The sequence below is a fragment of the Pygocentrus nattereri genome, chromosome 13 (genome assembly GCF_015220715.1).
Source record: "Pygocentrus nattereri isolate fPygNat1 chromosome 13, fPygNat1.pri, whole genome shotgun sequence".
NCBI lineage: Eukaryota > Metazoa > Chordata > Actinopteri > Characiformes > Serrasalmidae > Pygocentrus > Pygocentrus nattereri.
Genome location: NC_051223.1, coordinates 13,871,237 through 13,883,457, shown reverse-complemented (window position 1 = coordinate 13,883,457; position 12,221 = coordinate 13,871,237). Strand labels below are relative to the sequence as shown.

The window sequence follows — 12,221 nt, the reverse complement described above, 5'->3', positions numbered from 1 at the left end:
AGAAAGAGTACCACAGATGCAATTTTTGCGTTGAGAGTGTTGGTAGAGAAGTACAGAGGTCAGAAGGAGCTACATTGTGTCTTTGTGGATCTAGAGAAGGCATATTATAGGGTGCCAAGACAGGAACTGTGGTACTGTATGAGGAAGTCAGGTATAGCTGAAAAGTATGTTAGGGTGGTGCAGGACATGTATGAGGATAGTGAGACAGTGGTGAGGTGAGCAGTTGGAGTGACAAATGGTTTCAAGGTGAAGGTAGGGTTACATCAGGGATCAGCTTTGAGCCCCTTCTTGTTTGTAATGGTGATGGACAGGTTGACAGATGAGGTCAGGCAGGAGGCTCCATGGACCATGATGTTTGCAGATGACATTGTAATCTGTGGTGAGAGTAGAGAGCAGGTGGAAGAGAATCTGGAGAGGTGGAGGTTTGCACTGGAGAGGAGAGGAATGAAGGTCAGTAGAGATAAGACGGAATACATGTGTGTGAATGAGAGGGAGGCAGGTGGAAAGGTGAAGATGCAAGGAGTAGAGGTCGTTAAAGTGGATGACTTCAAATATCTTGGGTCAACCATCCAGAGCAATGGACAGTGCAAAAAAGAGGTGAGGAAGAGGGTGCAGGCAGGATGGAGTGGGTGGAGACGGATGTCAGGGCTGATGTGTGACAGAAGGATAGCAGCAAGAGTGAAAGGGAAGGTTTACAAGACAGTAGTGCGTCCTGCTATGATGTATGGTTTGGAGACTGTGGCTCTGTCTAAAAGACAGGAGGCTGAGCTGGAGGTGGCGGAGATGAAGATGCTGAGATTTTCGTTGGGAGTGACAAGGCTGGACAAGATTAGAAATGAGCAGATCAGAGGGACAGTGAAGGTGGAGTAGTTTGGAGATAAAGCCAAAGAGCCCGGATTGAGATGGTTTGGACATGTGTTGAGGAGGAATAGTGGATATATTGGACAAAGAATGTTGGAGATGGAGCTGCCAGGTAGAAGGAGAAGAGGTAGACCTCAGAGAAGGTTTATGGATGTAGTGAAGGCGGACATGGAGATGGTTGGTGTAAAAGTAGAGGAGGCAACGGATAGGGCAAGATGGAGGCAGATGATCCGCTGTGGCGACCCCTAAAGGGAGCAGCCGAAAAAAGAAGAAGAAGACGAAACAGAACACATGACTAATGAAATAAATCTGTATTAGAAAATCAGATATGTTTAATAAGAACTCAAAAAAGAAAATATTTATATATCATACATATGAGTCTACAGATCCATGTGTGTTTAGCACCTGATCTTTTTAAAAAATCATAGTTTTTTTGTGTGCAACATGTGGAATATAATCTAATTCATGTAAAAGTTAAGTTTTGTTATTTTAGAAGCATGCTGTTCTGTTACTTAAAGGTTAAGTTTTGTCATTCAAGTAGCGTGTTGTGTTGTGAATTATGATTAACATAATACAACGGCAACAGTATGTATGTAATGTAAATATCACATACTGACGAAGTTTTTTTCATTATTCTTGGCATCTATCAGCCTCGTTCATAGCACAGATGGATTAATTATTAATATGGTTATGGTTGCCCTCAATGTCAGAATCCTGAAGGCAGGCTTGCTCCTTGTTCCCCAATCTCTTTGGGCAACAGTAAGATGCAGCAGCAAGGAACATGCCAGCAGTGATCTCCACCAGCCATGTAGAAAATCACCTCATAGTTCTTGTAAGCATCCACTTAATGCCCTGCATAAATGCAGTATATGGGGTAAAAAACAATATACCAGTAAACATAGTCATAAAAGAAGAAGAAAGAAGAAAAACATTTCTTAGTAACATCTAATGTCCTCATATTGTAAGTCATGTCAGAACATTTTTTTACATCATGTGCCTCAGCAGCTGCCCTTTACATTCTGTGAATATTTCACAATGACTGGACCATTGGAAAAATTAATTGCCATAATTTCAATATTCTCTATATTAACATGCATTAAGGTTAAGAACATTTTTTAATTTTTCCGTTAAGCTTTCCATTTCAGAGATGCAAGCTTGTCTTACAAGAGCAAGATTATTTCGATATTCACAATATTCATGATATATATTGTTGCTGTCGGAAGAAAACCTTGTATCTCCATTTTTGGCATTTTTTGACATAATTTGAAAGTATCTTTTACTCTTTACATTGTTTGTAAATTTTGTGATGAATGGCCTAAAATAAATTATTTTATTTTATTTTTCTGGTGCCGGTCCCAAGCCCAGATAAATGGTGAGGGTTTCGTCAGGAAGGGCATCCGGCATAATTGAAAGTAAAGTATGTTTGCAAATTTACAATTCTGGAGATACAAGGTTTTCTTCCGACAGCAGCATTATATGATTTGTAAAAATATGGCTACTTTAATTCTTATATTGAACACATTCACTATAGTATAACTTACCAGCAGAAGGAGGTCCAATTAGCACAGGTACTGGTTCAAGGAAAACCAGACCAAGGGTGCTGGAAAACATGCCAGTTCCTGTAATACTAATACTACTTCAAATTGCAGAGCACCTACCATACTGTAAGAAAGACCAAAGAACACACAGAAGATGACTTGTCCTTTCTAGTCTGTACATCTGGCTGAGCAAACATCAGTGAAGCTATTAAAAAGCTAAAATAATTCTTGTCTAAAATAATAATCTTGTGTCAAAGCCACTTTAGGCCACCCACTATGCCGCATTTAGGGTGAGCGACTGTGAATTTGGCACAGTTAATGATAAGTCCTTCATCATGGAGCACATTGAAGTCAAGAAGCTTTTTGATGACTTGTCTTATTAGTTTTCTCTAGACTGCTATTCTCTGACCAGATTTTGATGGCAGCATCTCCTTTAGCTCCTGAGTGCACCTTTACCCTGCAATCTTCCTAACTTTGCACCCCGGTGGTCTCATAACTGCTCCACAGCAGGTACAGCAGTTAAGAAGCAGTCCACCATGATGAGGAAGCCACCTCTCCAGCCAAAGTGATCCAGTAGCACTTGTCGCAATGGAGAGAGAGCTGACAAAAAGACTGGACTTCCAGTGGCAGCCAGTCCACTGACCAAAGGTCTGTCTGTGTTTGTCAAAATAGCACCCAAGCATAATTAAAGCGGGTTGGAAATTCACAACTAGGCCGAGACTTGTGGAGAAGAAAGCACAGTGTTAAACGGATGATCATTGCTTTGCAGATTTCTCTGTTCTTAAGCTGGAAATTAATTGTCTTTTCAAATTAAATATTTTTCAATATGCATTACATAGAAGAGGGACGGTCTTACAGCAACAGATTAAAGAGATAGAATAGTGAATATTTACATGTAGATGTAGGTGAGAAGCCAGGTCATGTTCAGTGTTCAAAGTTTGATTCTTTATTTTTACCTGCATGCTTAAATCATCACACACACATTAACCTGTTTTGAGTTGTTAAGCAAGACAAAAGGGCAGATAAAATGGAAGGTAGGAAGCTGATACTGTTTTTGCTTTACACTTTTGTCTGATTTTGTACAGTGCCAAAAGCCACATAAGCAGGTCTAGTAGAGATTACTTAACTCCATGAGGCAATTAAGCTTTCATTGTTTGTTAGCTGTATTAACCTTTAAGCTCCAGCACAAAACAGAGATGCCATAAAACAAAACAAAAATGGTCACCTCTGATGATTCCAGCAGTGAGGTAAAGTAGAATGATGTTGGTGGTGAAAGAAGCCAAAATTATCCCTGCTGATGCCAATAATCCTCTAAAAAGCATCATTGGGCAACATCCAAACTTGTTCAAATGTGGAAACTGGGCCTATTTAAAAAAATTACATTATGTCATGATATTACTCATGTAGTTCTGTAGAATCTAACAATGCATAAAGTGCCACAGAAGGCATAGAAAACTGGTGCAAATATCACAAAGAATGGTTTATCTTTAGTTGTTGAACTTGATGGCTTTCTTCTCTTATGGCTAATTAGGGCTATACGATTCTGTGTGTGGTTTTGAGTTAGAGTACTGGTGTGTGTTGGTGTATTAGTAGGCTTATTCTGTGTGTCTCTGACTGGACTAATCTTAGTCTGCTAGTTACACTGTTACATAAAACTTAATATGTTCTAAGAAAATATGTATGGGAAGCTTCATACTGTACCTGTCCTTAAGGAAGATGTCACTTAAAAAAATCCATAAAATCCCTGTAGCTACTTTAGCACCTCAGATTCCAGATGAACAAGATCAGATAAAGTGAATATGTTTCTCAGTCATGTTCATTTTTTACAGCTGTGTATCTCAGAGCTGGTCAGTGGTTTAAGATACAACAGTGGACAAATAAAATATTTCCAGTCTTCCAATTCAACCTAGCTCTTATACTAATTCCATCTCCCTGCCTTTTTTTCCCCGAGTATACGACCGCCCACATGTCCGGCCGGACACTGAAGGACGACTGACCGTCAAGCCCTCCTGCACTTCAGACCAGCTGCCCACACCCCAGCTACTGCCACCTGCCTTGGACTAGCTGCCCGGAAAACTACACTGATGTTTTCATAGACTCCTAGCTATTACTACTACTAATACTACTATTAATATTAGTAGTATAATCACTTGTAGGTAGTCTGACCAGAGGAGGATAGGTCCTCCCTAGAGAGCCTTGGTTCCTCCCAAGGTTTTTTCCTCAGCTCTGAGGGAATTTTTCCTTGCCACTGTCGCCCATGGCTTGCTCACCTGGGGGTTTTTACATTCTTGTTAAAACTTTGTCTTTTCTGGAATTCTGTGAAGCTGCTTTGTGACATCAGTTGTAAAAAGCACTATACAAATAAATTTGATTTGATTTGATATCCCTCCTAGCTCCTCTTCTATTCTGATTTCATTTTTACACAAACTGCCAAATAAACCCTCTGCTCTTGAGATTCTTCCTGCCACCCAACCTTCCAGTTAATTATCTCTAATTCCTTATTAAAGCTCATATTTACTACACATAAAGTTCAATTTGTGTACCACAGTAAATTAAATTACAAAAATAATTTTCATTCAAACAAATTTCACAATCAAAATATCATCTTACATAAAATGTTTCAGCAAAAAGAACAATAACATTGTGGTTACAAATGGCTTAGGATCTCTAAGTTGATTCTGATCTGAATCACAAAACGGTTTTGTTCTGGTGACGCTCACATGAAACACAAGAAAGTAAGATATTAAGTTACTGAAGTTAAACATTTTGCTGTTGTTTAAACAGTAAATAAATGAAGAGTAACTACTCACATCACTATTAGGTGTTCAATCTATTTTGAAATGGTTTGGTAAATCATAATAATCACATTTCCCAGTACTTAAAATGTAGTCAATCAGGAGACAAACTTTGGATTCTGAAGTTTGTTTCTGTAGTTCTTCACAGACCAAACTCTTGAACAAAATTTCCAAATAAATGCTTCTATGATTTAAAGGGTTCTTTGCATCATTAAATGGTTCTTCAGATTGATGTAAAATCCTACAAGAAAAAACATGGAGTGTTAACATTTTGGGCAAAGAAATGTATTTTTTTTTACAAAAGATAACCCTTATTATAAAAGATAACCTTACAAAAGAAATACCCTCTATAGCAAGCTGGCAGAGATGTTTTTGAACATATATCTCTAGACTACTCAACACACCCGTTACATTCTAAAACAAACATCTATGATATTTGGGAACCTTTTCTGGCGTATATTGGGTCAGATCTCTCAAGCATTCTAATGAGAGTATTTGTATAATTCACTGTGCTATTTTTGAAACGTGGGTAAAGTTTTAGTCAGCATAAACATTTGTGTATGTAAGTTAGGTGTTTTTTCCCCTTCCCTTTTTTTCTATGTTATGCATGTGTGGTCAATATTTATGTTGAGAAAAACTTATGAATAATAATAATAAATTTTATATAAAAATATTTTAAAAAATGAAATGTGCTGTAGATGGATCTATATAGAACATTTTTGAAAAGGGTTATATATAGAACTAAACAGCATTCTTTTATTGATAAAATGTCATGCCTGTAACAATAGAAGAACACGTTTTGGCGCTATATAGCTCTCTTTTCAAAACTGTTATGTATAGAACCAAATAAAACACATTCTCCATTAATCTAAAGAACACTTTCATGATGCAAAGAACCCTTTAATCATGAAAAAGGTACTCTGAGTGTTTATGGTTCTATATAAAACCATTTTCTTTACCAAAGAACCCTTGAAGAGCTATCTTTTTTAAGTGTTTAGAGCTATGTGGCAAATGTAACAAGACACTAATTAGTTGATAGGTAAATACCTCAGACTTACATAATGTAAAGTTGCTATTTTAGATTTTTTTTTATTTTGAACAGTGATAATGTGCGGTTTCTGACACAGTATAGCATATTGTTGTCTATTAAATGGACAAATGTATGCTGCCTAGCCCAAGAGTAGCAATCATCCTGGAAGCCTAAATTTCTGTCTGTACTATGTGAAACCACACAAGCAGGTCTTGACATACTTAACAATTTAACACGCATAACTACATTAGCCTCTTAGCTTCACTGCAAAACTAAAGGAACACCAAACACGTTTTGGTTGATTGACTGCATTTTGGGAAATTGGGAGTGTGTAATTCTTTTGCCAAACTGTCACTTTGGAATTTTAGTGTAAAAAGGAGGAAAACAAGCAGTTTCACTGCATTTGAAAATCCCTAGAGATCTGCATGCACATTTTTTAAACACACAAAAGTAAGCTGCTATTTCTACAAGCAAAGAATAAGTGTGACTCTTCTCTATTCATTTGCAGACATTCATAAGTACTTAATAACACAGAAAGAATTTGGGATTGCTGATATGTCAGATCACTAAGCCGCATATTGTCCATTATAGGAACAGGTGAAGAACTGAGCTAATAATTTCTAAGGTATCCGGTGTGTGGAAGGCTGAAATATACTGCCTGGCCAAAAAAAAAGTCACACACTAATATTTTTAGGACCACCTTTAGCTTTGATTACAGCATGTATTTGCTGTGGCATCATTTCCAGAAGCTTCTGTAATGTGACAACATTTATTTCTGTCCAGAGTTGCATTCATTTTTCCCCCAAGATCTTGTATTGATGACAGTAGATTTGGACCACTGCTCAAAGTTTTCTCCAGCACATCCCAAAAATTCTCAATGTGGTTCAGGTCTGAACTCTGTGGTGGCCAATCCATGTGTGAAAATGATGTCTCATGCTCTCTGAACCACTCTTTCACAATTTGAGCCTGATGAATCCTGACACTGTCATCCTGGCATTGTCATCGTGCCATCAGGGAAGAAAAAAAATCCATTGACGGAATAACCTGGTCGTTCAGTATATTCAGGTAGTCAGCTGACCTCATACACACATACATACATACATACACACACACACACACACACACACACACACACACACACGCATACATACATATATATATATATATATATATATAAGCCAAAGAATTATCAAGAAATTGGACATGGCTGTTGATTTAATGGCAAGTAAATAGTACAAAAATACACAGTAAAGTAGCACTAGCAACTGTAAATGCATCCGAGAGGTTCAAACAAATCAGGGGTGTCCAATTTTATCCACAAAGGGCCAGTGTGGCTGTAGGTTTTCATTCCAAACAAGCGGGAGCACACCTGACTCCACCTGTTTAAATCAACTGGTCGGTCTTCAAACAAATGATCATGTGATCTCCTGCTTTATTCAAACGAAAACCTGCAGCCACACTATCCCTTTGTGGATAAGACTGGACACCCCTGAAACAAACAGATCAATGCAACTTTGCCAGAATGCCCTAAATAGAACTACAGAGCCAAGTACACCAGTGGCATGTTTGGCATCGAAACATCCAAGGCAAGATTTTTCACTTACACAATTACATCCTCCAACCTGCAACAAAAAAAATTCAGAAAGCCATATACAGACACACACACACACACACACACACACACACACACACACACACACACATCTATATCTATCTATCTATCTATCTATCTATCTATATATATATATATATATATATATATATATATAAAAAACATAACAAACAAAAGCTTGGATCCAACACTCATTAAATAATCTCCAATACTGTTCATCACTTCTTCCGTTTGTAATGATTCTTCATGTCTTCTAATTCTTTCTGTATCAGATGTGACTCTGCTGTGGTTTCTGTGAGCTAAAAGATATAAAATGTGATTAAATATATGTCCACAAAAATAGAGTCTTTTTCCTATCCTAGTTGAGAATCATAATGAGATAAGACAAGCATACTCATGTGAAAACTACTCACGCTAGGTTGCATATGCATATAACTCACCGTAATTATTTAATAAAAATATTGAAAAAAGCTTGCAAGACCTCTCAAACAGGGTTACATATAAAACATATAAAATTATGATGAATTATTAAAGTGTGATAGAAATTAGATAACAATTTCTTTATTAATGTTTCTTGGTGAAGTTCTTAATACCCAAGCTTTTTAAGGTTTCCACCTCAAGAACAAATTTTATTTTACTCATCTGTGTAAATAAAGTAAAAAAAAAAAAAATTGTATAAGCACAAACCTAACCTTAACCCTAACCACTGAGCATAATGCAAGGAGATGAAACGTTGGTGCAATATGTCATTAAGTCCCTTTTTAATGGCACCAGGCATACTCAGTGGGCTAAGCCTTCTAACACTACTTGTGGATAGAAAATAATAGATAGAAAAATAGATAGAAACCATAGTATGGCAAGTCTGGGACCATTTCTGCTGCAACTGTAGTCTTCTTTTCACCATTATCCAAAAAAATCTTAAATAGCATAGAGTACATCTGAACACCTTATTTAATATTTTACATTGAATGTTTTCAACATGCCCGCGACCCTGAGGGAGAAGCGGCTTAGACAATGGATGGATGTTTTCAACGTGGAACCCATAGGGTTCCAGTGGGAGGTCTTAATGCAAGTTCTACATAATGTCCTGTGTAAAATGCTGTGCTATTTACTATACATCATTTTTAGGCAATCCAACCATGTTAAGAACTCACCATGTCTAAGAGAAGTTCAATCTTAAGCTTGAGAAGATTATTCTCCTCTTCTAGCTGCATATTCCTCTTCTTCAATTTCTGTACTTCTTTGTTTGGTGTATTACCTCCTGAGTCTGTATGTAATAAAATTGTAAGAAGGTGATGATACATGTAAACATAAAATACAAATTTATGAGCAGAAAACAGTACATGGGAGTTGGCTTATCTCAGACAGTTCCTTACCTGTAACCCACTGTCCATCTTCAAACTTCAAGCTCTGACCTCCAATATTCAATACAGGGGCTCCATACTCCAGACCCAACTCTATCTCCCTAGTAGAACGATCCAACTGTTACAAAACAAATGTAAAATTTTATAAGATGGACTATAGCTTATATTTGTTTAGATTCACACTGTTGTTAATAAACAGACCCGTATATGCACATACTAATGTAGCTAACAATTTGCTAAAATCCGAGTCTGATGTGAGCACAAATGATAAGTCACAAATATCGTTCAATTACTGCATGAAGGTTAGAGAGAGACGCTGATTTCCGAGGTGGTGTCTTCTTGGGACTGAATGTATTGCCAAAAAGGGGCATTTTGGCTTAGCTGAGATGGTCGTGTACTACAGAGAAAAACAGGCAGAGATTAGTTCAAGATATACCGACTATACGCTACAGACCTAAACATAGCTACACTCAAAATTGTAATATAACAGCATTTGACTTTTTGTAAGATACTACATAACATTACATACGAGCTTATAATTGACTGCTTAGCTAGGTTAACTAGCTAGCTAGTTAACGGTAACGTTAACTTTAGCTGGTTTTGAGGGGTCCGGCTAGTTTGGACCAACAATTCAAATAAAGAAGAACTGAGAAAATCCAGCTATCGGAAACGCTAAGTAAGACACTGATTACGGCATGTGATCGGTTTTAAAGAGGTTATAGAAACTATGAACATCTTTCGGAAAAGTAGTCCACGTTCATGTTTCCTTTATTCAGTTTATTCAGACAGCGTAAACTTACCGTCAGGTCTCCACACCGAAACGTGTAAACACAGGGCTACTTCCGGAGGCGCTTAGCAACAGCGATCAGGACGCTGCATCTGGTAAAAGTCCTTTAAATAATTAAATAAATAGACGATGTTGCTTTAATATATTTATAAGATGTTAAATCAGTAGCCTTAATAAATAATGGCTAAGTACTAAGATGGGGTAACATATACATTTATAAACATATAGCAACATTGCAAAACAACAAACATAGCAAATCAAGCGTTGTACCTTTGTAGTGTCAAGTATTCTATGACTACCATTTGGGGGGATTTGAAGAGGAAATGGTGTCAGACTGCAATGATCTGAAGTAAACGTTTTCTACTGAGGACTAGATTCCTCATCCTTGCTAAAGGAGCTCGGTAAATTTATAAAGTAAAAGCAAAAATTATAACGATATATGAAATATTGGATAGTTAGCGGATGTTTGCGTTTTGCCCTTCCCAATGCTCCCAAACAACGCCTAAAATAGCCGAAATTACATTTTCTAAATCGAGATAAAATAAAGAACAAATCACAATCATTGTATATCGTCGAATAGCTTAGATAGGCTTAATTTGTTTGTATTTATACCGTTTTTCGTCCTATTTCTCCCGGTGAGCGAATTATCACGTTGTGTGTAGCTAGTTAAACACGTTTTAAAGTATAAAATGTGTTGTTAGCAGATGTTACTATGCAGGTTATCAGGCTAATACTAGCTTTGGCTTCGTTATCAACTTCTCCGAATAACAGATTTAATGCACCATTTCTAATTCAATTACCACATATGTAGACACATTCTGTTGTTCAGACTTAAGTGATTTTATAGATGTAGTTATGTCCCATATCCTCATCAGTCTTGCTAAGATGTGTAAATAGATTTAAAACATTTGTTGCTGAAATAATAACACTACATTACACAGCACAGTAATTAGTCTGTGTTATTATTGTTAGACTACTTACACTATATTGCCAAAAGTATTCGCTCGTCTGCCTTCACACGCATATGAACTTGAGTGGCATCCCATTCTTAAAAATATAGTTTAATATGATGTCGGCCCACCCTTTGCAGCTATAACAGCTTCAACTCTTCTAGGAAGGCTTTCCACAGGGTTTAGGAGTGTGTTTATGGAAATTTTTGACCATTCTTCCTGAGGTCAGACAGTGATGTTGGATGAGAAGGCCTGGCTCACAGTCTCTGCTCTAATTCATCCCATAGGGGTTCTGTCAGGTTGAGGTCAGGACCCTGTGCAGCCCAGTCAAGTTCTTTCACACCAAACTCGCTCATCCATGTCTTTATGGACCTTGCGTTGTGCACTGGTGTGCAGTCATGTTGGAACAGGAAGGGGCCTTCCCCAAACTGTTCCCACAAAGTTTGGAGCATGAAATTGACCAGAATCTCTTGGTCTGCTGAAGCATTAATAGTTCCTTTCACTGGAACTAAGGGGCCAAGCCCAACTTCTGAAAAAACAACCCCACACTATAATCCCCCCTCCACCAAACTTTACACTTGGCACAGTGCAGTCAGACAAGTACTGTTCTCCTAGCAACCACCAAACCCAGACTCATCCATGGGATTGCCAGATGGAGACGTGTGATGTGTCACTCCAGAGAACATGTCTCCACTGCTCTAGAGTCCAGTGGTGGCACTTTACACCATTGCATTTGACATTTTGCATCTGCGTACTATGCATTTCAGCATCTGCTGACCTTGCTCTGTCATTTTACGTGGCCTACCACTTTATGGCTGAGTTGCTGTCGTTCCCAATCACTTCCAGTTTGTTATAATACCAATGGAAGTTGACTGTGGAATATTTAGTAGGGAGGAAATTTCACAACTGGACAGGTGGCATCCTATCACAGTACCATGCTGGAATTCACTGAGCTCCTGAGAGTGACCCATTCATTCACAAATGTTTGTAGAAGCAGTCTGCAGGCCTAGGTGCTTCGTTTTATAGGCCTGTGACCGTGGAAGTGATTGGAACACCTGAACTCAATGATTTGGATGGGTGAGTGAATACTTTTGTCAATATAGTGTATCGCAGTGCACCTAGGAAGTTGGTTTCCCTATAGTCTTTGAAGCTGAAGTCTTACTGTTATAGTACTAAAGTTACTTGTCAGTAACTTTTATTCATATTATACCACCTTTACAACTGAGAATACAGGGAGAAAATCTTCAACTAGAGCCTGAGAAAAGTGGTTTCCCCTTGTATAAT

General features: G+C 37.8%; 2 protein-coding genes across 2 annotated transcripts; both read right to left on the bottom strand.

Annotated features, from left to right (window-relative positions):
- Positions 1–1,533: 1,533 nt before the first annotated feature.
- On the bottom strand, positions 1,534–4,911 carry slc16a8 (solute carrier family 16 member 8). Its single transcript, XM_037544280.1, is given in 9 exon segments — positions 1,534–1,657; positions 1,659–1,713; positions 2,403–2,489; positions 2,492–2,615; positions 2,675–2,937; positions 2,940–3,054; positions 3,056–3,125; positions 3,630–3,763; positions 4,873–4,911. Coding segments are annotated over 9 exon segments (1,011 nt in total).
- Positions 4,912–7,999: 3,088 nt separating this feature from the next.
- On the bottom strand, positions 8,000–10,094 carry cby1 (chibby homolog 1 (Drosophila)). The gene is made up of 5 exons (XM_017705446.2): positions 10,001–10,094; positions 9,494–9,597; positions 9,213–9,318; positions 8,991–9,103; positions 8,000–8,135 (listed from the first exon to the last, which is right to left on the bottom strand). The coding sequence occupies exons 2-5, from the start codon at positions 9,569–9,571 to the stop codon at positions 8,055–8,057; spliced, it is 378 nt and encodes a 125-aa protein (XP_017560935.1). The 5' UTR covers positions 9,572–9,597; positions 10,001–10,094; the 3' UTR covers positions 8,000–8,054.
- Positions 10,095–12,221: the final 2,127 nt, after the last annotated feature.

Excerpts from the sequence above, each read along its gene's own strand:
- cby1 (XM_017705446.2), bottom strand. The coding sequence starts at position 9,571 with ATGCCCCTTTTTGGCAATACATTCAGTCCCAAGAAGACACCACCTCGG. Across the intron at positions 9,319-9,493 it reads CTCTCTCTAACCTTCATGCA|TTGGATCGTTCTACTAGGGA; the intron begins GTAATTGAACGA and ends GTTTTGTAACAG. Across the intron at positions 8,136-8,990 it reads TTGAACTTCTCTTAGACATG|CTCACAGAAACCACAGCAGA; the intron begins GTGAGTTCTTAA and ends TATATCTTTTAG.